We start from the raw sequence: 26400 nt of genomic DNA on the forward strand, positions 1-26400 counted from the left end.
CAGTATATGTGAAGAGCATTTTGCCTCCTGACTAATTCAGTCTGAAACACACAGAAGACATTCATTTGCTGTTTGCTCCCTGGCTTAATCCCTATATGAGTCAGAAATTAAATATGAATAATGACAAAACCAAAAGGTCCTTCACACAGGTATTCCTAGTGGTTGGCTATTACCAAAGATATTATCATCACTTAGAGCAAATAACGGTTTCAAATAAAAGTTGAGGAACGAGATAGTCGGGTGTCCAAAGGGTACAGGCAAGTGCAAGTGCAGTGCACGGCTATCTCGGACTGAAATCCAGTCACAGCTGTGCAATGAGAAATCAGCCATGTGTTGCATTACCTATTTCCTTTTCTCCTTTGATCATGGGATGCTTGTTGTGAGCCAGAACAGCTGCTGGCTGGCATTACTCATGGTGAGCAGCGGTCGCTCTCGGCAGGGAGCCTTGAGTGACTCTGACTCGGCCTGGCCTGGGCAGGGCCTGCATCTCCACTGCTGCAGCACTTAAAAGGATTTGTACCTGTGCCAGGCAGGAAGGAAGAAGCCTTGCTCTTCTGATTTGGTGGTGATTTTCTGCCCTTGTGCTTAGGTGCCAGAAATCGAGAAGGGACAGTGTTGGAGGGAGGCAAACCTGCAGATTTTTCTAGTGGCAGCCTCCAGCACGAATCTGATGTGAGCACTTCAGCAAACGCTCAGTGTGCCGCATATCGGTCTGTCAGATGATGTTGGCACATTGCTGGTAATGCTCACAGGATGCCTGACATTTCGCAGGGAGTTTTACAGTGAAATTTCAAGAATATAAGATGAATTGCTTGTGACAAAGACTTTTACAGAAGTGGCAATGATAAGATACACGGCATACCAAAGAGCAGACTGTTTCTTTGTGATGCTGGACTAACCATAATTAGATTGGAAGCTCTTTAAATTATATTGCATGCTGTGGCTTGGCCTAATAACCTAACATTACTATTTCTAGAGGAGTCATCAGCCTGTAGACAGTGAGATATTGCAGACAATGACATGGAAATGTCATTCCTTCCTCTACACTCACCAGGTTATTAGCTGAACAAGCATATATTTAACCCCCATCTATAATGATGAATTACCTTCTTATTTAGTATGACAGAACATAATCTCCACAGAAGCAAGGGTATTTTATAAGTGAGGAGAATGTAATGTTACTGCCTGAAGATCAGTCTTGCAGTAGGATTGAAGTTTACTCCTCTCTTATCTAAGAAAAATATTATTTGAAAACCACTAATCTTCCTGTCCTGCAGTTAAAAACTTCCTCTATATTCTTCTGTTCACAAAGTATAACCTTCCATGGAAGTCCAGTCTGTTTAGCATTTGCTTTTATAAACACAGGGAAGACCTTGCCCAGCCTTTTGCAAGATGCCACCAGCCTGATAAGCAGATAGTAAAATGTCATGTGGCAAGACAAGATTCGGAGCTCTCTAAACCTCACGCCCTTTGACCTGTGCAGTATGTTAGTCTAGTGGCAAGGATGGAATTACCATTAACCCAATGGTATTACCAATGGTATTACCACTGGGTTAATGTAAAAGCACATCTTATCAGGACAACTGTCTGGCTGATAACCACAGTGGCCTTTCACCGCAGTGGCTGCAAGGCAGGACTTTATTCCTCTTTGGAATAAAGCACTTCCTTCCTTGCTTACTGCCAGTGTCTAGAGTCTTTCAGTGATTAGGCTTAGGTGGTTAAAATACCACTGCATCCTTTATATATAGATGTTATCAAATCAGTACAGTAATTAATATGACATCTGCTCCTGAGAACTGTTTCATTTCCTTCTGGTAGTAACAGGATATGTCCTTTTTTTTTTTCTTTTTTTTTTTTTTTTTAAACCACTGCAGCATTCCAGGGATGTGCCATAACATCCTTTTTCTCCATCTGTGAATAATGCATTAGATAATTGTTTCTTGCACTCAGCTGGTCATCCTCTTTTTTTTTATTAGCTTCTCATAGGGGAAAGGAAGCTTATCCCGTTTCTAGTTTTGCTCTCTTCTGTACTTGTAATTAGTAAATATACTTAAACTATATTAGGAGATTAACATTATGACATTTTATTTATTACTGTGCCTTTTTAAAGTGTTCCAGGAATTCTCCAAGCACAGAGAATGGCTTTGCTTATGGCCATGCACTGATTTACAAAATGTCACTGGTAGTACATCACCCTGGGGAACCAGACGATATATTAAATATACCCATCCAGGTTCTGCCCACAGACATCAAATTACAGCCTGCTGGCCAGGCAGCAGTGGTATCCGTTAATGCAAGCTGGCAGCACGCCAGCCCATCCCTGAATTCCTTCAGGGATTTATGGGCCTCCACGAGAAGTTCTTCAGTGTAAGACTGTAAGGATAAAAGTGACAACTCTCCTCGGGTCTCTGTGGCAGGCCTCACCATTTGTATACAGGGAGATCTCAGCTCTTGCATTGATTTTCAGAGAGAGATCTGGGTAATCAGGAAAAGGAGCATGTCAGGCTAAAAAGCTGTTCACCCTACACAAGACTGGCTCAGGGCTCAGAAAGATTTTTCTGTTTTCCCATTTGCCTGCATTGCCACAATTGAAGTACATTTTGGCTTTACTTTTCAAAAGGTTACTTAGAAGCAGACTTTAGAAATGCACATAGAAAAAAAACAAAACACATCAAGACTGCTAAATTTGTCAGTGATGAAATGGTTGCATGATGCTTACAGAAACCTCAGATGACAAGAAGCACGAGTGGCACAGGAAGGCAGCAGAAACTCTGCTCTGGGACTTACAAAATGAGTCAGAGCTTCATGGACATTTTCTTGTCTACGCCCTGCCAGCTCAGAGCAATGTGACTTTGCCTGTACCTTCAGGAAAAAGCACTGTACAATAAAGTGACTGTAAAATACTAGCACATGTAGCTGATAGTAGCGTGCATGCCCCTTGCTGGAGAAATAGCATTTGTGACTCATTTAATAGTGCTGGATTCTTCTCTCCTTAGTTCATCCCATTCTCCAAATTTTTCTGGAAAGCCTGGCCAGAGTGTAAGACCATCTGTGCAATGAAGCGGCTCATCCCAGTCAGTGCAGGCATCACAATATGAAGTTACACGGCGTCAGGAGAAAGCCCTCCTGACCTGGTCAAAGCTTCCCCTCATCAAAGGGAAGCCCACAGAAAAGCCAGAGAAAACCATACCAGACTTTGAGGAAGGTCTTGTTCGTCTTCTTCCTGCTGTTCCCATGAGCTGGCAATTTTGTTTTCCTGAAAGCATAATGGACAGGAACATTCCACCCCACCCCCGCCCCCCCCAGATCACTGGAGTCACCCCCGCCCCCCCCAGATCACTGGAGTTAGGTGATCTTTAAGGTCCCTTCCAAAACAAGCCATTCTATGATTCTAAAGCATTATTTATAGGGAGTTTATACAGGGAGGGCTTTTATCAGCTGGAACCTTCAAACACTCTTCGTCTTGCAAACACAAACAACCTTATGTCATTCTCCTGATTGTGCAGAGATAAAAATAACAGGGCTTCACGGTAAATCACTGGAAATCTTAAGCTGCCTTTGTTTCTGTGAAAGCTATGTTGCTGTGGTGCTAAGCTAGAGCAATGTGCCACATCCTGCAGCTTCACTTTGTTTCTTTTCTCTGGCTGACGGACCTGCAGGTTCTTAAGCTTGCACTCTATTTCTCCTCAAAGGAAATGTACTGCTTGGAAATTGATTATTTTTACCTGTGTTAATTCTCGCTTTAACAATTATTGGTGATTTCTTTTTGTAGTGCATTCTGGTAGTTGGATGATGATTATATTATCTGTTTTTTGCACCATTTCATTTTCTGGTAACAGATTTGTTGCGATGTCATCACAACTTCCTTCTCAAAAACTTACCCCTTCAGGAAGAGCTGCTACCTGTAATCACTGCCTCTAGTGTTTAGATCAGTCAAAACAATCCTATATCAGGTTTCACACTTTTAAGAGGAAAGGGATACTTGGTTGTGCCAGAATAGCTCTGCGAGGATGTCTCTAGAGGCTCCGGTGATGCGCGGGACACTTGTCATGGTGATCTGATCCAAGGTGCAATCTCCTTTCCTGAATTCTGCAGACAGCCCAGACCTGTTGTGGTGTTGTTTTCAGACTACAAACAATGTGTATCAAGACTCAAATTGAGAGAATAATTGATGTAATTATTCATAATTATACCATGAACGAATGCCATCTGATAATAGAATAATTGATGATAGATAATAGAATTATCTGCTCATAACAGAATTACTGGCAATGAAAATGAGAACTCTGAATGATCTCCTCTAAAAATGAGGGGGATCAGTATTCCTAGGATGGCTTATCCCCTCGTAGGAAACTGAAAGCTTGCCTTTGATGAGCCCATCATCTCCGAATCAAAACTACGGCTTCTGCCTAACAAATGTTTGTAAGCAGCTTTTTTTTTTTTTCCAGAGCAGATTAGGCTAGTTTTCCTTTATAATATTTTTTCTGATGAAAAAATATCCCTTTTCACAGAAATAAAACTATCCAAGAGAAATTTAAAGTTTTGCCCTAAGAAAAATCAGCTTCCTGGTAGGAGAACTGAACAGATGGAGCCCCGCTACCTGTCTGGAAGGCTCCTGCCAGGCTCACTTTGCAAGAGGAAATAGGCTTGACGAGGCATTCGGCTAGCAAGATGTCCCCACTGCAAGTATGCCCAAATGGAGCACATGCAAAGTTTCCTTCCTCCAATTTGCTTCTTTCCACCCAGCAGAAACTCTGTTTTCCAGTAAGCTTAGTCACTGAGCCTTTACTCCAGTTCTGGCAATGAGCTCCTCTGCCACAGGTCATGCCGCTTTGCTTTGCTCCTCCAAAGAGCGGTGAACAGCTGTGGCCTCCAGATCATCATTACTGGCGTTAGTGACATGCTTCCAGGCTGGAGAGTCCAGAAAGCCAAAATCCACTGGCCACTGGTGACCACCGTGTCTCCTCTGGACCGAGCCGAGCCCTTCCTGCAGCCTCGGCTAGCCTGCTGTCACGGCCCCGCTCCAGCCTTCAGCAGATGGTTTTCAGCTGCCACCTTGCTGCAGGGCAGTCCCTCAGCCGGATTCATCCCCTAGAGAGCTAGTACCTCCCCTTCGCACTGCTGCGTCAGCCTACGCGCCTGCTCCTGGGCAACCTGATAAGCGGTTTCCCATAGCGATTACTGAACCTATGCCTAATTCATCTGAAGTTACCACATCCCTGGTGCCTGGGTGCAGGCTGAGGAAATGGAGCACTCTGGGTGCTGCTGGGCAATTGGTTTCATTAAGGAGGAAGGGAGGCTTTTCTTTTTTGCCATGCTAAGGATCTTAAACTGTGCTGCAGTATCTGTCAATGTCATTACAATATCATTGCCCTTGGTTTTTATGGTGGAGGCTAAAAGGTCTGAAGAAACAAATCAATTACAGAAGAGTTACCTGCACAGAAAGGGAGCAAGTGTGCTCTTCCCAGTGGTTAGCTGGGAGGGAGCCCAGTGCCCAGGTCCTACAGCCAGTATGCTGCTGGAGTGGCTAGCCTTGCACAGACCAAGGGAGTGCCATGCCTCGTGTTGCCTGGGGAAGGACTTTCCCTCGATTTGCAGCGGTTTCGGATGGCACAGCTGACAAAGCAGGCCCTTAAATGAGAAACACTGCCTCGGAGATCAGAAGAGAAATTGTGGCCCATGAGATGCGCGCTCAGCTTCAGTTTCACTTGCCCGTATTTGTGTGAGAGCAAGATGTGGTTTTAGAAGTTCAGAATGCTTTGTGGAAACACACAGCTGTTCCCTTCGTTTATAAGTGAAAGACAGCTTGAAAAAAAACCCCTCTGTAATTCTAGCAGCGGTGGCTCTGCCTCTCTCAATGAGTTACAGCTGGCCAGGCACTCGAATTTCCTGTGAAACTCCGGCCTGAACCCAGCACCACGGGGCAGCGCCGCATGAAGGGATTGCCATGGTAACCATTATTTGTGTCGTGAAAAACCCACTGGCTGTTTTCAGGGCAAATTACACAGAAATGTGACGCTCGCCGTCTTAGATAAAAATAACACTCCCCCGACGGAAGACTCATGAAGCTTGTTTTTTTTTTGTTTTGATTTGAAAGTTTCTGGGGATGATTTAGTCCATAGTTCTTTAGAGAGTTTTTCATTCGTAATCACCAAAGCTAACGGCTGATCGTTGAATATGTGTCTCTTTGCCTTTCATTCAGAGCTCAGGTTCATGGTCTCCACATTGATTCATTCTTCCCCATTCACATTTTTCTGGTGTAAGATTTCCATGGCTTGAAGCCACACAAATGAGTCGTATATACCACAAAGCCATCGAAGGAAGTAGCACTATTAAAAAATCTAATTGGATCTGACTTACTTCATTTTGCTGAGCTTAAGCCATAAAAGAATGTGTAAAGGTCTCAGCCTGGCTTGAGAGAAGGTCATAACTGTAATGCTGGGCATGGGACAGCTCATCTGTATGTCAGATTAAGCTTTACATTTGAAAAGAATGCAGATGAATGCAAGTTGTTAACATCTAATCTCTATGATAATTTTATATCTATTACCAAACACATTTGACTGAGGCTTTGCAAGAACTACCAGCAATCAGTCGGCAAGTAGCAACTTTCAGGCTTTTCAGATTTCACCATGGAGTGATGGTTCTCAAGTTCCGATACGTTCCTCATGCTCTGGGCATTTCATGGCATTAGAGGTTTGAAAACCAAAAAGATTCAGGGTCACAAGCCATAAAACAGGCCATGGAATATTACCATTCCTGCAATTTGCCCCTAACTTCTGGCTGAACTACGTTCAATTTATTTTTTATTGAAAAAAGACATTCAAACCTGACTGTCAGTTTGAGGACTTGAAACCACTTGAGTAGATTTCTGGGCCCCAACTATGTCTTAAATCAACAACACAGTTTCTGAAAGTTCTGCAAGACCAACATCTTGAACACAAAAGCTGAGGGCTTAATTATTGATTACCATATGTGAGTGCTGGAAAATGTGCAAAAGAAGAAGCTAGCATGGTTAGTCAATATTTACTGTAATACCACACTTCCATACTATCGGCATTCAATGTAGGCGAATTGTTAGTGGAACCAGAGGTTATTTGGAAAAGAGATTTGAGTGGAGAGCAAAGATAAATAAACCTTGGCTGTCTATCCAGAGATCGTAGATTTGATTCTTTGCATGGGGAGAATTTTATGGTGATGGCTTCGGAACAGAGAAAAGTTTTTGTTGAAATTCTGAAAGGAAACATGCCAAAAACTCACAATGAGAATGTTCAGACATGGTTTCTGTGCCAGTAATTTGCTGGGCTGTGTTAGGAAGATGTGCTCTTCTGTGAGACAGAAGATTGGATGAACTGCAGCAAAGTGGTAAAAAAACATGAGGGTTCCTGTTCTAAACGTTCAGAATCACAGTAACAAAAGAAACAGTAAAGCAACTCATAACTTGACAACAAGTGGCAATCTGATATATTCAAATGCAATTTATTTATATTTAATTTTTACCAGGTTTGCAAAAATTATACACCTTTCCCCCTGAATAATGACACTGAGCATTGCAATACTTGGTGAAGAACATAGATGCATATTCAGTGTGATTTACTGGATATGAAAAAAGTGCCGTATCCACTGTCTAGGATGAGAAAAAACCTTTAAACCTGTTTGGAGACAACTGATGTAAAGAGGCTCAAAAGCTCAGGGCACCCACTATGACTCCATGAAAACATGTCTTAAGTGCTTTTATTTGAATTTGAGCATTTGACTAGCTTCAGATTTCAGGATTTAAATGCAGGAATATTTCCTTATCATTTTATTTGTTCCATTTTTTTTAGAGCATTAGTGTTTCAAGAGTAGGATGGAAGAATTCTCTTTTGTGTTTGGGGAACAGAAAGATTTTCAGGCTGGCTACATCTGCCAAAACTCTGACTGTCAAAATACAATCACGTAGAATATGACTTGGAGATAAAACGTAAAGTATTTCTAGGTGCAAAAGTTCAGAAATCGTGACTCCACTTCTCCTCCAAAGTAGGACACAAGCATAAGAACATGACAAAATAAACAAACACATGAATTTTGCCTTGTGGTTTTTGAGGATTTGTTTTGCTTTTTGTTTTCAGTTTGTCGTCACTACACTGTGAGGCTCTGGTGATGCTGACTCCTCGGTTTAGTCCACCATAAGTTCAGTCAGTCCTGAAATCACCTGAGTGCAGTCTTACAGAAATGAGTAAATAATCTGAGTTATCACCAAAGGCTCTGGAGGCACTGAATATGCTAGATGCATGGTAAAATTGGACCTATGACATCCCCTATTTCTTTCTATTTCAGTTCGTTGTTGTGTTTGCTTCTTATCTTCTTCCCCAGCAACCCCTAATACACACCAAAACAGAAACAGCAAGACCTTCTTGCTCTACATGATGTCCAGCCAGGTTTTGAGACATACTGAGTTGCATATGGTCATTGTTTCATCCAAACCTTCCCACATTCCCCATGGCTGATATTGCTGCGTCAGGGTGGCAGCGTTGGAGCTTCACTGCTTTCTTCAACATCTTATGCAAAACACTAAGAACTGGGGAGCTGCTTTTTACCTACTGGGATATTCTTTGTTTCATTTCAGCTCTATGATGGACCTGATGAACGATCCAGCCTGATAGGCACTTTCTGTGGACAGTCTCTTCCGCTGGCAGGGAGCACCACAGGGACCAGCCTTCATGTGGCATTTTATTCTGATGGACTGAACGCTAGAAGTGGGTTCCAGATGCTGTGGCATGTCAATGGTAAGTTAACCAGGTTTTTCAGGGAAAGCATGTTTTCTTCTTTTCTGTACACATAGTAGAGTCCCAGCTTAGGGCACTCCTGTGTTAGCTAAGTAGAAATAACCCATCAGAGCACTGAAAATATTGCATTTACTCATAATTGCTCCAATACTTTCTCAGTGAATGTTTCTGCACATGCTACACCTTTGACGATTACCTGATCACAGGCTGTAAGCAAAATACCCTTTCATCTAAAGGAATAGGCACAGGATGAGGTGTATCTTCAGAATTTATGTGCTGAAAAGGAGATATACACCGTTAAAGGGGGACTTGGACTTTCTAATAGGAAACACTCAGCTCTCAGTTTGCCTGATTCCTATAGACTTCCTTTTTTTTTTTTTTCTCTGCAGGCTTCTCTCTAGTTTTCTTTAGTGGTGATTGTTTTCTTGGGCAGTGCGTTCACTTCCAACCTTCCAGCCTCTGCCTCCCTCCTTTCTCTGCATGAAATAACATTGGCCAGGATGTGCTTTGGGTGTTTTTTTTTCTCTTGTGCTGCAAGTCACAAAGAGCATCACAGGCCTCGTTAAATAGGCAAGCATGCATGCCAATTATAAACCAATCTGTTAGTGATTGTACAATGATTGTACACTTCTTAAGTGAGGCTACAAACACAACTTCTTCACTCTACTTACTTAACAGCAATATTGGACTGCAACAAGATTAAATCATATGCCATTGTACACCCCATGAAAGAGGATTCAACCTTGAAAATAATTAAATAGCCACAGTTGCCCTGTCTGTCTGATCAGTTCACACCATTCAGCTTTGACAGCATTGTAAAGCAGCTGAAATCGGCTGCAGAGGCCCTACTGCGGGTTGCTGAGGTGTATGGCATGCTATACATTGTTTGAATAGGAGCTCCTCTGTGCTACCACGGATTGCTGGCGTTCACGGGCTCCCAAAAGGCTCTCTCTGACTAGACAGTGCTGTTTTGCATTCAGTGGAGGTCAGGGAGCATTTCTGGGCAAAGGAGGGACGTAAGCGGGAGGAGTGAGATGTGTGGCAGAGCCAGCAGGGGAAGTGCTGCAGCACAAAGGTATGTTCTTGTGCTCCGAGGTGATGTCATTCTGGGACCACACAAAAGAAGAAAAAGTGGAGGCTTTTATGCACAGAGCCAGATGACATCAGCTCCATACAGTAGCCATGGTTCTGGGTTAACTTGCTTTTCTAAAGCTCTCAAAGCTTTCCAAGATCTGCCTGCGTGGTAAGCACTCTGTGCTTTCCCTCCAGCTCCCCCTGCCACAATCATTTCCCGGACTCTCCAGCCCTCTCCTACCCACCCCTGCACTCCTTTTCTGCACTGACACATTCACTTCTCTGTCGGCCAGCACTGCCCCTCTGTTTGTTTCTGGGCATGAAACAAAGCCCAGACTGCTAATGTGGGACCATGTCTGAGCAGCAGAGCAGGATGTGTGGGTTCAGATAGGGCTGGCTCCTAGGGAAGTCGTTGCAGGCTCTGCACATCACAGCTATGACTCCTGACAGCCTGTAATATGAGTGCAAGTTCCTCCAGAGCTGACTGCAGTCATCTTCTTTCTGTATGTTGCAGACATTTCCTTTTTTTCTTGGTTGGTGACACACAAATATGCGTAGCCCTCTTGCCCTTCATGGCTACATTGTCTGGGTGTATACTGCTGCCTTAGACTGGATAAAATTAGGTACGTTGCTGTGGTCCAGGTGCTATGTTCACTTCTGCCTTCTGAAAATCTTTTAATGCACAAAAAAAAAAAAAAAAGCTTGGTGAAGAAAGTCCCCTACTATTGGGGAATGCAGCAGATGCTGCCTTTGAATTGAGAATTTTGGAGTGAAGTATTCAGGTCCCCTCTTCCCTGAGGGCAAATCCCTATGAGAAACTGAACCTGGGTCTAATAACATCTCACCTGACAAGAAAATAACAAGGCTATATATATTTTCAGAAAGAGATCTTACTTCTACTCAAGTGACAAATGTGTGCTCTGGAGTTCAAGCTCCTGTGAACTATTTCTCAGGCTGTTCATGTGCTCCTCAGCTGGCAGTTGCGAAGCATCTATGAGATGTATATCAACAACATTCACATGCTTTGGTAATCAAAGAGAGCAGCACTTCCGTTTGCCACCATGTGCCTGATACAGTTCACTTCAGACACTCTTTCTGGTAGCTTTGCTAGCAGTTATGAGGTGATCACAACAAGCCAAAAGCTTACCTCATTGATAACTGACATGAGGAGCCCCTGCAGACGGACACGACACGAATACGAAGTGTTTAGAATTGAAACATTTGCATCTGTTCTTCCCACTTACTAAGCTGCTGCTTTTCAGTTGCTGACGGAAACCCAGTCTTCAGGCTTTCCCAAAGGCATAATGAGTAACTGATCTTGTGGAAATGCTGCTATTTATATTTATAATGTCTTACATAGTTTTAACTTGTAAAGAAAGCTGAAGTGCAAAGAATTCATTTTAAAAGTGGTTTTGATTCTGAAATAACACTGTTCGCCTAAAGGGCTTCCATTGATTAAGCAGGATATAGAATTGATTTAGCCAGAATTGGTAGTGTTTCCTTCTGCAGGCAGGGCCTCAGGAGTCTTGATTCACCACAGGAAAGCTTGACCGTGCAAGGTGCTCATTCCAGTTCTGTTGTTTATTAGGAAGCTTAACACAGGCAAATATATTTGGGGACATATATATTGGCCCTTTGAGAATGAACAAACTCTTGCTAACAGGCTGGATGTTGCAAAGATGGCACGCTAGTTGAATGCTGTCCTAAAAAAAATAAAAAAATCAGGAGGCCAAAAGGTCAAAGGTCTCTCAGTGCAAAATTACACCAGTGACAACTGTCACTATCTGAGAAGACATATTTCCTAGACCTGTCACTTACCTTATTAAGCAATGTGTGTGTAGGCACTGGCTGCTTTATATATATATATAGATCAGTGTTTCATTGGAAGCTTGCTCATCAGGCTGCTTCGTTGTCAGTAGAGCTTATAAATTTAATCAGCTCTTCTCAGCATAGTCAAAATTTGCGTCTGCTGTTCTGTTTTCTGTGACACATTAACTCCCCCTTTAAAAAAGAAGCAGAGCACACTGGTGAGAAATGAATAATGTAGCCCTAAAGTATTGCTCTTTTCCTTTGCCATCATCTTCTTTCTGTTAGATTTCCCTAGGGAACCATAACGGATGGACAGGGAGTGGAGAAATCCCACTTAGTGCATGAGAAGAGCAGTTTTCATTACACTGAGTCCATATTTTCAGAAGATGAAAGCTATTAAAAGACATACAATAACTAAAGATTGTTTTTCAGTATATTTGCAGGTAAAATGTGAAATAGTTTGTTAGTTCTTCAGGGAAGCATAACAGAAACATGCTGGATTAAGATGCAGAAGCCATTCACTGCAGATATTTGCCAGATATCCATTAGGATTGCTGGAGAGAATATTGCTATTGCACTGCCGGTCAATCAGGGAGCTAAGGCCTACATTTCCTGAGCCTGAATCCTAACTCTGCGGTCCATTTCTTGTGTAGCCTTGGACAAATCACCATTAGTTCAGTTTTCAAAAATGACTATTCTTTTTCAGTGTCTTTTTGTCATGTTAAGTCTGAGATGCACAGGATCTGATCTTTTAAAGTCCTGAGCAGTTGCTCTGAATTGGGGGTGTACAGGGTTCAGTCGGCTTTTTGTATTGCGGTCTGGCTGTTAAAAAACATGTTCTCTGTGAGACATGATGATGAATTAAATTTTGTTCCTTCAGCAGGCTGCTCACCTCCCCCCACTGCCTCCCCTCCCTGACTAATATATAAGAATAAAGACCAAATTTTTCTTACAATGCTTGTTGTTAAACTGTTCAATCAATGCCTGAGAGCTAGAAAAAGGCCTTTTTTTAAACACTGAACACTGGCAGCTGCTACAGGAACTGTGGACATGCAGTATCTTGGAGGATTCAGCTCCTGTTTACATGCCTAAATGCGCCTTTAAGTCCCTGGGTCCCTGTAGTCTACCTTTATCTAATATCCATCTCACTGATATCAGACAGGAACATATAGAAGAAAATACAAGAACTCAGGAGACTGATAAAACAATAATAATGAAAGCTACAGAAGTAATTAACAAATCAGAAAGGAGAAAACAAAACAAAACAAAAAAAAAAAACCACACGTTTTCTCAGTTGAATTTTAATTCTCTTGCGTAAGGCTTCATCATAAAAAATATCCCACTTGCTCCATTGGATAATATTCTATGAAATAAATCTACTCAAAAGAGTAAAAGATTTCAGAATCAAATCCAAGTCATGCTTCGTGCAAGTATTAGTGTAGTACAGACTCATTCTGTACTCCATTCTCTGTACAGAGACCATACAGAGACTCAGAGGCTCATTCTAAGTGCTCCACGCAGCTACAATCAGTTAATGTTTACTGAAATATTTCAGTATGAGCACAACAAATGGAACAACCCTGAAACCTTTCATTTCCCTGACTCTGACTTTACAGGAACAATGTCAACTCACTTTAAGCTTTATGGAAGGGACTTTTCTAACCTGTGGCTAAAACACAGCCATGAATAAATCCGAAAACCTTGCAAATAATAGAGGTTTCCACAGATTACTACTTCTGTATTCATCTATAATTATTTATGAGAATAGGCATTCTTCTTTGGTTAATGAACACCATCTGCTAACCAGACAGGCAGTAATATGGTAAGACATCTATAAATCATCCCTTGCACAATCTTCAATGACTACTAAGACTTTAGGCAGAGAAAAGCAAAAACACTAAATACATGTTTCCTGAGCTTTCTATTTGTTGACTGACGTCCTAGCAACTAACACCAGGTTAGGTAGTTGTTTTAAACATTTTTCAAGGGAATTCCAAGACCTTTACACTTCTAAAACAATATTTCCCCTCCCTGTTTTCTTTTTTTTTTTTTTTCTCAATTTAACTGCAAGGCAGAAGTTTCCAAAATGACTGCAAAAAGTCTGCAGAAACTGAGCATATGCCATAATGCAGTTCAGCTGCAAGAAACTTTTCTGCAGTACAGCTGTCCATATAGCTGTCCATATACAGCAAGACCATGCATTTCTGTGCTGTGAATTTTTTTTTAAGATGTTCTACTTGGATCAGAATGGTTTCAAATTCACTGTTGTTTCAATGAGACCTGAAGTTATGCAGCAATTTAGAAGTTCTGCCTCCTCATTTTTGTTTATCCCTAAACACCAAATCTTATTTTTTTTCCTTTGTTGTCATATACAGCAAAAACTCCATTTATTTTAATCGAAGCAAAATATAATGTGATTTTTGCAAACAATGTAAGCACTGGGAGAAGGTTTGTGTTCATTTAATGGTGATTCCAGCAATGGAATAAGCTTAATTAGCTGAGATGATTACATTATAATTTAAACTTTTCCTATTTCAGCATCTGAGTAAGTAGGCAGGCTACTCTTCTATGAGTTACATTCTAGGTCAAATAAAAACTTATTTCTTTGCTTGCTTAAAAAATAGGAAAAGGATAGGGTACATAAAGCTGTGTGTTTCAAAACACAGGACCGACATTTCTCCTGCTTTTTCCTCTTAAATGCAAAATCCATGCATATATACACATATATTTATGTGTGTAAATATATATGCATATACATATATGTGTATATATTCAGCCTGAACACCATTTAAATGAATGTAATTTCTTTGATATCTTTTCTGATAATTTGAGCTATCAGCCAAGGCAGATTTCAAAGCTTAATACAAGCATCTCAGCAAAGAGAATTTGTCTTCATCAGTAATGCACACATAATATGAAAAATACTTATAGATTAGTTTTCCTTCATTGTTTGTATCTGTAGTGGAATCGAAGAAAGGGATAATGCTACGAGAACTTTGTGGCTAATGAAAACGGGGAAGATATTGAATAAATTAGGGATCAAATTCTAAATTCACTTTTAAACAATTCAATCTCTGAACTATTCTTGTAAGTATCTTGTTAAAATCATCTATATTTTCAAAAAAAAAAAAAGGCATAACAGAAATGATTCTTATCTCATCCATACAAAAGCCTAAACATAATACAGAGGCTTTTTTCCAGCTGGCCAGAGAGTTCAGGTATTACATTTCTGCTCTGATACAGAGGTTTCTGCTCTCATGTGCAGGTCAGTCAAAATAGTTCACATATTTGCAAAGAACCGTGGGTCCTTTTTTCAGGTGTTATTCAGCAAATACCTGGGCATAAACTCAAGCAATTTCAGTTTGCAAACAACTAATAAAAGATTGGCAAGATAAGTTCTGCACATTCATTGTAAGAAATGAATCACAGAGATCTGAGCTTTACCTCTGCTTTTCCTTTTATTTAAAGAAAACCTTTCCTGGGAACATTTGTAGTTGGAAGAAAAGAAATGGCACATTAACAACAGTTTGACGTTCTTATTCATGGGCTTCACAAGCCTCATCCAGAGAATATTGATTGAGCTCAGAGAAAATATAAACCACTCTTGGAGAGAGCATGACTAATCTGAACGCTACCTGCAGGGGCTACAGAAAGCTCTGGGCCTCAAGCTGCAGCACACAAGCTCTCTGAGCCATTTCGGGTTGAAATTTGAAAAAAAAAAAAAAAAAAAAAAAAGCCTTTGTGGCTATCAGGAAACTCTTAGTACGAGAAGCTGAGTCATAACTGCCTGTTTAGTTTTAAAATGTTCCCAGCTTTCTTCAGGCTGAGATAAATAGCAACTGGCTTTGTTCTTGCCTGCTGAAACTCCCCTGCCTCCCTGTTCGCACCCCCTCAGGAGCCCAGCCGTGCAAGTCGGCTCGTTGGGAAATCTTTCTGTTTCCCAGGCTGGCAAGGCAGCCTTCCCTTCTGCTCTGTCCTCAGCAGCCGTGTCATTCCTGCTGCCGAGGGAAAGAGAGTAGCGCACCCTGCAAATTCACTTGTCGGACTCTCCCCACATGCTTTTTTTTAGTCCCCAGTTTAAAAAAAAAACAACAATCTGGTTTCCTTTGAGGAAAATTAAGCCATCTTCTGAAAGCACTGGGGGAAAAAACAGGGTTGTGAGTTACATTGAAGCTGCTTTCCTCTCCTCCTCTCTGCTGAAGGTTCCTGGATAGCAAACTCCCAAGGGCTTAGCAGGTACCTGACGGTGCCAGCAGGCTTCAGGGAAGCAATTGTACTACCTTTTTCTGTTGTTTTTGTCTCTCCAGAGGGATAGAAGGCAGGATTGGTTTCAACTACACTTTGAGGCTTCTTTTACTCCTTGACTGAGACTTCTGTAGCTTGACAACAGCCTCCTGGCTGCAGGGCAAATGGCAGCGTGACAGAGCGTCACGTGCAGCGAGGTGGGGAGGAAGACAGAAAAGAGCTAAGCCTGTGTCAGTTCACCTGTAGGGTCACCCTAAGCCATGAAAAGGCCTTTCTGGGCTATAGACAACTATTGTTCAGTTGCGGGTATTCTTGGGTTTAAGAGGCAGTTTTCCTGTGAGCACTGGATAATGCAGTGTGACAGAGATCCGTGTCACACAGCTGGCATGCCTGGAGACATCTTCCTCGTGTCTGCAGTTAGATGGCTCTTGTCTAGTTTAAACCAGCCTCGTATTGCTTTCCTCCTTTTCAGAACTACTGCTCTTTCATAGATTTGCATTTTACAGTCCCAGAAGGCATCAGAGCCAGCTGTGGCAGAGTCAAACTCAAGTTTTTAGTGAGGATCTGGAAGACCCCGTGGTAGAGATTATGGCAAATGCTGCCAGGGATTAGCAGCCACTCTTTCACAGCTGCAATTTTACCACATAAGGTGTAAAGAAAAATATTTGTGTTTAATTGAAGATCTTGATTTATAGCTTCCTGAAGAAAAAAGGGTGTTAAGGAGAGCAACTAGGAGAGTCAAGATACCTTGTTCAAGTAGCAAATTATTCATACATTTGATAGAGATTAAGGGAGTCTTGCATTTCTGTGTTGATTAGTGAGCAGATCAGGGGGATAGTTTATTGGTTTTATGTTATAAAATGTCTCTTCTAAATAAAAGCTCTGATACTATCTATCACTTCTGGCATACCACAATTTTTGCCTCAGGGAATATACAGCTCATGGTTTCTTAGCTGGTTCTATTAAGTATTTTGGGGCTTTTTTGCTGTGTGACAGAACCTTCCCTCTGGAGATGAAGCAAGAGAGATTGATGGAGTGTGGGCTTTACTTACAAAGCTCGAGTGACCTCGTAAAAGCTGTGTTAGCAAAAGATTAGCTAGTGCCTAAATGAAGCCCTTGAGGCCCTGTGATGTGGAGAGAAATGAAATGCTGCTGCAAGACAGAGCGACACACACATGAAGTCAGAACAAATGCAGAACTTCTTTGCTTTCTGCATGTGATGAATACACAGCCACTCCATTGGCTTCTGCAAAGGTGGTGTTTCACGATGAATGTAGCTGACCTTAGTTTTTCCTGACACTAGAAAGGACTCTTGTGCCTTCTCACCCCACTGACACCTGCACCTAGGGACTGTGTCAGTGATAACATCTTCCCATGAAACCAAATCAAAGGAGGCAAGTACAGCATTTATATATGCGTAAATGCTGTATAAAACTGCAGCTTCAGGTGTTCCATCTACTTTGTGATGTCAAATTGGGGCCTGCATTTGGTCCATTGTTTGGTCCATATAATCTAGCTTTTAATATGCAAGAATTTTATCACCTAAGGGTCTGGCGAGTGGGGTTGGGGCAATAATTTCTTGTCTGAAAATACATAACTTTTCAAGAATGGCATGTCTGACAATTGCACAGTTACAATCCAATAAAAAAGAATGTTAAACCCACCAAATGTCAGAAAGGCAATTCATCCACTGTGACTTGGCAGCTGGTAACCATGTTCAGTGGGCTGAGGGAAATTACATTGTCTTTAATTTTATGATTTCTAAATCAGTGGGAAATGGCATTTTTACAACAATAGCGAGCCCTTCCCATGATAACTTAGTTTGTGTATTAATTGAGGTCAGTAACAGCTAGGGATGGATCTGATTCAGCTTTTCAGAGCCAATGAAACAAAGTTAGAGGCCAAAACAAAAAGTGTTGAATATTTTTTTGCTTTGTGCCTCAGTTTCTTCAGCTGTTGAAGCAGATGCTGAGGCGAGAAGCAAGAAGCATGGCAAAACAGAGCGTGAAGTGCTTACTGCACAGGCAGTGGCACAGGCAGTGCCAGCAGGTCCAGCCTGCAGTTCCTGAATTTCTCCTTCCTGCTGGACCTCAGTTCCCTCTGACAGAGAAGACCATCAAGCCCAGTCAATACACTTGTGCATGAAATTAATGCTTATGCCTATCCTCATTACAGAGTTGTCAGTGAGGTTTTCCAGAGCCCCTCACTGACAAGCTGCTTTGCTCTGTTATCAGGTTGTGGAGGAGAACTCTCTGGCACTTCCGGATCATTTCACAGCCCTGGCTACCCCAACACATATCCGAGCAATAAGGAATGCATCTGGTACATTCACACAACGCCTGGTAGCAGCATTCAACTGACCATTCAGGAATTTGATATTGAATATCACCCAAACTGCGACTATGATGTTTTGGAGGTAAGAGTATTAGATTTAGTCTTCAAAAATACACAAATTATATGCTTTTCTGTCTTCTGCAGAAGCAGAAGAAATAGTCTACTGCAATTTCTCATTTCTGCTGTGGTTAGGGTCATGTTTCACAGATGTCACAGAAGCCACAGTGCTCTTACTTCTTTTTACTTTTATGCCTTTGGTGTTGGTATGCCTTAATAATGATGGTAGCCTCTATATACCTCATAACATGAGACAAAACTGCTTTGAAAAACTCACTCTTTAAAAGTCCATCTTTTACAAAGAACTGGGTGGAGGTGTTGTGTCGTCGATAAAAAATTTCCTGATGGAAAGAAAGATAATGGATCACAGAGGGGATAGCTAAGGTGAGGCCTTGTGTAGGACCTTTCAAGGAAATGGGGAGATTTATAATCCTGAGCACTGAAAACTATGTACTCAGAAAAAAAAATAAAGAAAAAAAATAAAAGAAGAGACAGTGTCCTAGTCATTTTAGGATGGTATAACAAGGGGAAAAGAGACCCTCCTTTCTAAGGGCTTACTGACCTTTAAGAGACCCAGACAACTGGATGGTCTTTCTATATGTGACATCTTTGTGTTTCTGTTGGGAAGCAGCTAGGTGACCAATTCCTAGCTAATCGATTTGAATAGACTTCCAGTGTAGGAAGAAGGGAAATTATTTTCAGGAAGAAATTGTTTAGATGATGGATCTTCTGGATGGCTCTCAGTAGAGACATTGGATATCACTAATGGAACTGTTGGGTCTTTTGCTGTTAATACCTGGGTGAAATCTGAATCTTTTTCTAATGGCCCCACAAGATTGATCGAGAGATCTTGTACCACTTCACCTTTCTTCTCCTCTTCTGATGGGTAATGTGATGTGAGGCTGGCATACAGCTAGACAGCACCTGTCTATACTCACTGCTGCCTATTCTTACCTTTGTAACATTGATTTCTTCAGCCTATGGCCCTTAGTGCACACTCATCAGCAACACTCCTGGAAGATTAACCCACATCCCAGAGCAGGTCATAAGTACCCAATGGCCAGACCATTGCTTACAAACATTTGTAGTGAGTAGAAGAGTTGTATAACTTAACTCTAGCTTTCTGGCCCTAAAACAGTCTTCTCCAGCTTAGCAATGAAGCTGAAGTCTTGATCAAATGGACACTGTATTTTGACTATCCTAGAAACTTTGGGGCTTCTGTAGGATCTGGATGTAAGGAAGTTGTTCCATGAATTTTTCTTCGGTAGCACTGGCAAGTATGACTGTGTACCACATTGTTGACACCAATCCCTGCAGGTAGATGTCCTGTTTTGGCTGTTTTGGGTATTGATGAAGTCTGTTGCATTGCTCTCTTGCCCAGAGAAATGCATTAAATAGCCAGAAAATCTGAGGCTACTATGTTTGACCAGTTCTTGGATAGTACAAGGACAATGTCTATTCCTACAGGTGGTCACCCAGGAGCAGTCAGGATCTGTTGAGATTACAGATGGCTGTCAACCATGTGATTAACAACTTTTTGACTAGTAGAGGTGCTGGCCTAAAGTCTAATAAATGGGTCAACTGACGCAATTGCTCAAACAAGATGTTTAAGAGGATCCTACAGCTTTCTGCTTCATGTCTCTGACCTTAGGTTTTTTGTTTTCTTTCTTTACCATTTCAGATTTAGTTGCTATGCATTACTTGTTTCCAGCCCTCCTCATTCATCAGCACAGATGCCCACCTTGCTGTTTGAATTTTCCTGCACTTCTGCACTCAGAACTGGCATGCCTCTGGGTTATTTGTCTCCTAGCTTTGGCTCATCCAGTTCCCAACACCTGTCTCAGTTCTGCTGACAGATAAACTAACACAAATCAAATTACTGAGGAAGATTGGTTCATGTCTTAGTGCAAGATCAAAGGTTCTGTTTGGCAGTAAACAGTTTATTCTTCCAAACTGCAGGCATTTGGTAGAGGTTTATGTAACTTGCCACATATATATATTTTCTTGTTTTTGTTATAAAATTACACATTCACAACATGATTGATACAGTTTGCGCAGAACAAACAATGACTCATTTTAGTGGGAAAAAAAGAATGTGGTTAACTGTTTTCAGAAGCTGTTCTATCTTGTAGTCTTCTTTTCTGTAGTTGTCTACATATGTCCAGTCTGAAAAGCACGCGCATGACAGTTTGGGAAGTGCTAGGAAGAACAAGGTTCCTGGTATGCCTTTGACACACACCATGTTTCAACGATCACTGGGGTCCCATATTCTTTTCACCTTCACACTATCTTCCCAAGAGTATCCTGTCTATCAGTTCTTCGGGTTTTAAAGTCTACGTTTTTTCATAGTTATTATCCTGATTTCACTTTTTCCTTATCTCTGAATAGTGAGTTCTACTGCTTCCTGTTTTCTTTCAAGCCAAATAACTTTCCAGTTTTAACAGGAAGTCAAAATCAGAGCTAAAGTAGCTCTGCACCCTGCTGTCCCTCCCCGTCCAGTTAAGTCTCTCTACTCTCTGAAAGAAGAAAACTACTTTTAGAACATTGCAAAAGATTGTATTCTTTTCTGTTGTTCTTCCAAAACATTATCTTGTAATAAAAAATGTTCCAGTAATTGCAAGGTTTGGTGACCTAGATGCTTTTAGCTTTTGCTTAGAAACACCCTCTTCCCTTCCACCTGGCAGAGAATTGTAGGAAAATTCCAAGAGATCTTTCCCATCACAGTACCTTTCCTGCTGGCTTTATTCTTATACCATAGTTTTGTGAATATTTCTCTCTTGCACATTTTTCTGATGTATATTCATTCTTGTAAAATGTAGCCAGTCTCCCTTTCCTTCCCTTTGACATTGCTTCCTAAAAAAGCTGTCCCTTTCATGTCACTATCCCTTTCCTACCATATGTTTCACTAAGACAGGTTACGGAAAAAAATTGTGTAGGAAATCCTCAGTTCTCCCCGTGACTTCTGCATACTCAAGAGTTTGAAAAGTTCCCCTAAGCGTCCTTCTTGCCTCTTTCATGAAATGGTAGCAGTCTGTCTTTCTCTCTTCCCTGCCAGATTCCACTCCTTTCACAAACATTTAGAAGCAAATTTTAAGTTGTTTTTAACTGTTTTCTAGAAATGTTTTATAGAAATAGAAGCCATCATTTTGGAAGTAATGAAAGAGTTAAAAGTGTTTTTAAGAGCTTCTATTGAAAACACATACAGAGAAAAATGACCATACCTGTGTTGTTGAATTATGACATATTTTTCTTAATATTTACCAGGTTTTTGTAAACTTTAAATATGTGCTGACACAGCAAGATGTGGAAGTGAGCTGAAAAAGAAAGAACCCTCTAGGACCAGGGAGAATGGTCTCAAACTAAAAGAGGATAAATTTAGACTAGACATTAGGAAGAATTCTTCACTGTGAGGGTAGGGAGGCACTGGAACAGGTTGCCCAAAGAAGTTGTGGATGCCCCATCCCTGGATGTGTTCAAGGCCAGGCTGGATGGGGCCTTGGCCAACCTGATCCAGTGGGTGGCATCCCACTAGGGGGTTGGAGTTAGATGATCCTTAAGATCCTGTCCAACTCGAGCCATTCTATGATTGTATGAACCCTGTAAACCTACTGCACTTCCAGATCTACCAGATGCATTGGTCTTCTCATTTCTTCTCATAAAGAACCACCAAGTATTAATATAAGTTGATTTTCTATCAAAGCTGGGCTCTCTCTTTGCTGGCAGTTATATCTGAACAAGGATCAGTTTTACTCCCAGAAAATCTGTGTCATGAGGGTGACCAACCACATAAAAACAGCTTTCTGTTGCTCATAACTCTGGAATGCTGACTGTTAACAATAAATGGAGCTAACGGGGCAGAAGCAAATGATAAGAACAGATTAAAACCATGGGCTTTATGACAGTGTCCTGCATTCCTGCTATGCCATCCAACTTTATTTTATCTCTGGATCAGTTGCTGTGATCAAACTAAATGTTTTTATTTTTATTTTCATTTTTATCTGTTTGCAGCTCAGATATCCTGTGACTCTTTGTGAACCACACCCTGGAATTCATTCTTTCCATCAATCCTCTTTTCCCTCTTTTTTTTTTTTTTTCATGTGGTAACTGTTGGTTTTCCTCTTTGTAGCCAAAAGTAACATTTTATTGTTTTTTGTCATGGAAACACTCTAAATTGTTTTTGCTCCAGCCCTTGTGAAACCATCTGATTAATCGAACCAGCATAAGGGAGTAAAGAAATACACTCCTAAGTGTAAGGAACATGCCTTTGACTAGTGCTCTTTATTTTGAAATTGTGCAGAAGGCTGTTGCGGAACAGCTAACAATGTAAAGGAAACCCACAAAACTCAGATTCCCATCCGTATTTCCTCCCCATCCTAAATTCTCTTTTAACAGCCCAGTTTTAACTCTAAGTGTTCAGCTTGGCCCACGCTCATTTCTGAGGTAATACTAGCAATCAGCAGGGTTTATGTCAGAGCTGGGTTTGGTCTCCTTGCCTGTGGTGTGCAGATGGCTGCAAGGGAGCACCAGGGGCGATGGGAGAGGCTGGTCCATGATGCATATTAGATGCATATTAGAAAGTCCTGCTGTTTCCTCTGCCACATAGCTTCTCTGGGCAGGTTTAGCTGATTAAGAACATGTGTTCCTGCTAGGTCCCATGCTGTTACTCTGACACAAAGAGATATACCACAAACACATTTTAAAGTTCACATTTTGTACAGACTTCTGACAAATGCAGTTGTCATTGGGCCTCACAAGCAGCCCGGCAGTGACATTTTGCTGAAGACACTGAGCTTCCAGCAGACAAGCATGCTTCTTTCCAGGACTGTGATTGCTTCCTTACAGTCTTAATCTGAGCTGTGATTTCATCCGTTCTGACTTCTGAATGCCTTGAGAGGATCAGTTGGACAGAAGAGCCATTATCCATTCAAGCCACGCAGACTCCCTGCAGAAAGCAAAAAATTGCTGGTCTCAGTCAAAATTAAAATATTTAGGCTATTAAGCCTGTGTAATCAGCCACTAAAATAAAATACAGTTTCTGAACATCTAAGAGACCATGAAGAAATTAATTCCTTCTTTTTTTCTGGGGATGGAAGTTTCAGCTTCTGAAGTGCCACATAACCTCGGAGTCACTCAATATTTTTTTCCAGTTAAAATTTCTTTGTATTTTTAATGGCAGGCACTGTGAGCAGCTAGTGTGCACACAATCAATGAAATTACATAGCAATGCACTACACTTATCCCTGGAGATGGTGGGACTAGTTCAGCTATTTGTAAGTCTTGCTCAGATATTTAGATTGGACAGAACACAAACTTCTTCTGAAGTTAAAAAGTTTCTGGCCAGAGCTTATTAAAATACTGAGTTTGCTGTCCTCCAGAAGGGATCAGAAGTGAAAGGGACTTATAGAAGGCTGGTTCCTACGGCACTGTTGCTTTCTGAGAGAGATTAATGGATTTCTTTTTTTGACCTTTTTCATGTTTGTGAGACTAAGAAAATATTGGTGCAGATTTAGGATGTTACTAGTGGGAAAATCTTGATGGGATCTGTTGACCCGTTTTCCTGTTCCCTAGTTTTGTTGTTAGAACTTGCCATTCTCTAGTTTAGCTTTAGGATTTATTACATAATATATGCTGATACAAGCAGAATATCTGTTATTGCTCTACCTATTGATAATTCAGTTGCTGAAGGACAGTAGCACACTCTTATTTGTCTCTATTTAACAATTTTCATATTTGAGGTTACTGTCAAGCTGTCTTTTGCAGCTGCTGCCTCATGAGGGACGTCCCAATGAAAGGCAGAGACCACAGTCTCAGGTGACATTTCATTAGCACGCAACAAGCCACTAGGCACCAAAATCATGTCTGGTTTTGAAAACTGTGCTGAGCATGTGTTTTTTCTTCAGCGATGTGAGGGAAGATTGAGGAAGAAGAGCCAGTTCCACCAGTTAGAAATGGTCTCAAATTAAAATCCCCCATCCTTTCTGGAAAACAAAAAAAAAGGATTAACAAGGCTTCAGAGCTGCCATCAGATTCACTTGAATTGCTATAAAATTTAATATAAAGTACACAACACTGCCAATGATGTTCAAGAGAGTTGAGATTTTCTGGTTTATAACTGCCTGAGGTACACTTTTCTGAATAAGAAATGCCAAGTCTTGAAAGTCAAAACCTTTTTTTCTGTGGCAAATATGATACTATCTTTGTTTCCATAAAGTATTATTATATTGTAGTTTACTTGACCAAAATTCTGTGGCTTGGATTTTGATTTCACCATTGAAGTCAATAAATTGCAAAGTTTTTTGTTTTATTAGAAAGTGATGAAATTTAGCCCCAATTTAAAAAAATAAAAAGAACAAAAAAAATTTTTTTTTAAAGACAGGTCTTAACTGTGCCTTTAAACGTAAAGGGTGCAAAACATCAGCACAAGTTCCTGCAAATAAATACAGTTTGTCTGCACAAGCACCAAAAAAATATATATATTCATATTATCCCCACAGAAACAAGGTGCTAACTGTGGAATGATGGGGGAAGAAGAATGTAGCAAAGCCCTCAAAGCAGAAAATTCTTATTTAATGCAAGGCTGTTTTGAAATCATCCAGTATTTTGTATTTGTTTTGATGGTCCAGGTGTCAAGTAAACTTTCACAGCCATTTTACATTTATGAATGTGGAATCACTTTCAATACTTACAAGAAGTTTTTTTAATCCTACCTAAACATTCATCTCATATTCTGCATGTCAGACAGCCTCTCTGAAAATGTTGACACTGTTTCTTCCATTTTTAGGTCTATGGTGGCCCTGATTTCCTCTCTCCTAGACTAGCCCAGCTGTGTATTTCAAGATCAGCACAGAACCCCCTGCGAGTCTCCAGTACCGGCAATTCGGCTGTAGTCCGTTTCAAGACAGATGCAGCAGTGACTGGGAGAGGTTTCAATGCCTCCTGGCAAGAAAATCCAGGTGGTGAGTGTACTGATTAATACTACGAGAAATTCAGGAAGTTTGAGAATTGAGGATCATCCACACAAGCATGTAAATTAGTCAAACAGCATGGGATTAAAAGCTAAAGGTGAATTGGAGTGTTACTGGATTTGGTCACACTAAGAGATATTGGAAAACACCCAGAGAAAATAAATGAGAAAGAAATCATCTAACTAGCTCAAATCTAGGCCTACATATATATTTTGTTACAGCCTACCTTGTTGGGGGTTTCTTCTCTATGAAATTAATCAAGACATTCCTGTAATCAGAGAAGAACTTTTGCATGGCAGCAATTCCCCCTCCCCTCACAAAGAGTCATGTATTAGCTGAATGATTAGCTGAATTAGCTTTGGTTTTAAATTATGAAGTGAAAAATGTCTGAAAATATGGATTTACTTGGAGTACTCAGTGAACTCCACAAATATTTGGAGTGATTAGTAAATACTTGAACTCTATAAGGTTCATCCATCCCCTGTGTGATTATTTGTTCAAAGCCTTACTGGTAATCAGTGAAAGACGAGACAGGCTTAAAAGATCCAACCACATGTCTCTACATGGGAGTTCTTATGAAAAGGCTAATTATCAGTAACTAATTGCAGTGAAAAGTGAGGAGAGGCAGATTTTAATTCTTGCATTTTGCTTGATTAAGCACACTGATTCATTCACTTGTCAAGGTTTATACTTTTCCATTCTCACTTTGTGAGAAAGGCACGATTTTTTTTTAATAAAGGGACAGTTTACAATAGTCCTTTGAATTAATCCCCTTCCGAGATCTGCAGCTTATTTTTTCTAGTTAGGCCCCCTGAAGCTTTCTCATCTCTTTACATCTTGCCTGTTGTACTCCAACCCCCCTCTAGCCTCTAAATACCCTCTCACCAGAATGCAGTAACACTATAGTTTTTATCCTTCCAGCAGGCTGTCTCCGTCTCCAGCCATCCCTATGTATTTCACCCTCCTCCATCCCTTTACAACTTATAAAAGTCTATTTGTTTGTGTTAGTCCTATTGAAAGCCCTGGCACTTCCAACACAGGAGCCATCGTTCCTGGCTGTTCAGATATTCATGAGCACTGGAGCATGTTCTGGTTATATTTGGGCCTGAACTGGAGTCATCAGGAAGCCCTCGGCCGCATGGATAAAG

The 26400-nt window shown here is 41.0% G+C and overlaps 1 protein-coding gene and 1 long non-coding RNA gene across 2 annotated transcripts in view; one reads left to right on the plus strand and one right to left on the minus strand.

Annotated features, from left to right (window-relative positions):
• CUBN (cubilin) overlaps positions 1-26400 on the plus strand; it is a 141527-nt gene that overhangs the window by 43885 nt on the left and 71242 nt on the right. The window contains 3 exon segments of the mRNA XM_050709354.1: positions 8609-8768; positions 18131-18312; positions 25069-25243. Of these exon segments, the coding sequence (XP_050565311.1) occupies positions 8609-8768; positions 18131-18312; positions 25069-25243 (517 nt within the window).
• Positions 1898-5052, minus strand: LOC126913189 (uncharacterized). Its single transcript, XR_007707850.1, has 3 exons — positions 3882-5052; positions 3191-3256; positions 1898-2475 (listed from the first exon to the last, which is right to left on the minus strand). It is a non-coding gene; the product is annotated as an uncharacterized LOC126913189 (long non-coding RNA).

The sequence above is a fragment of the Cygnus atratus genome, chromosome 2 (genome assembly GCF_013377495.2).
Source record: "Cygnus atratus isolate AKBS03 ecotype Queensland, Australia chromosome 2, CAtr_DNAZoo_HiC_assembly, whole genome shotgun sequence".
Taxonomy (NCBI): Eukaryota; Metazoa; Chordata; class Aves; order Anseriformes; family Anatidae; genus Cygnus; species Cygnus atratus.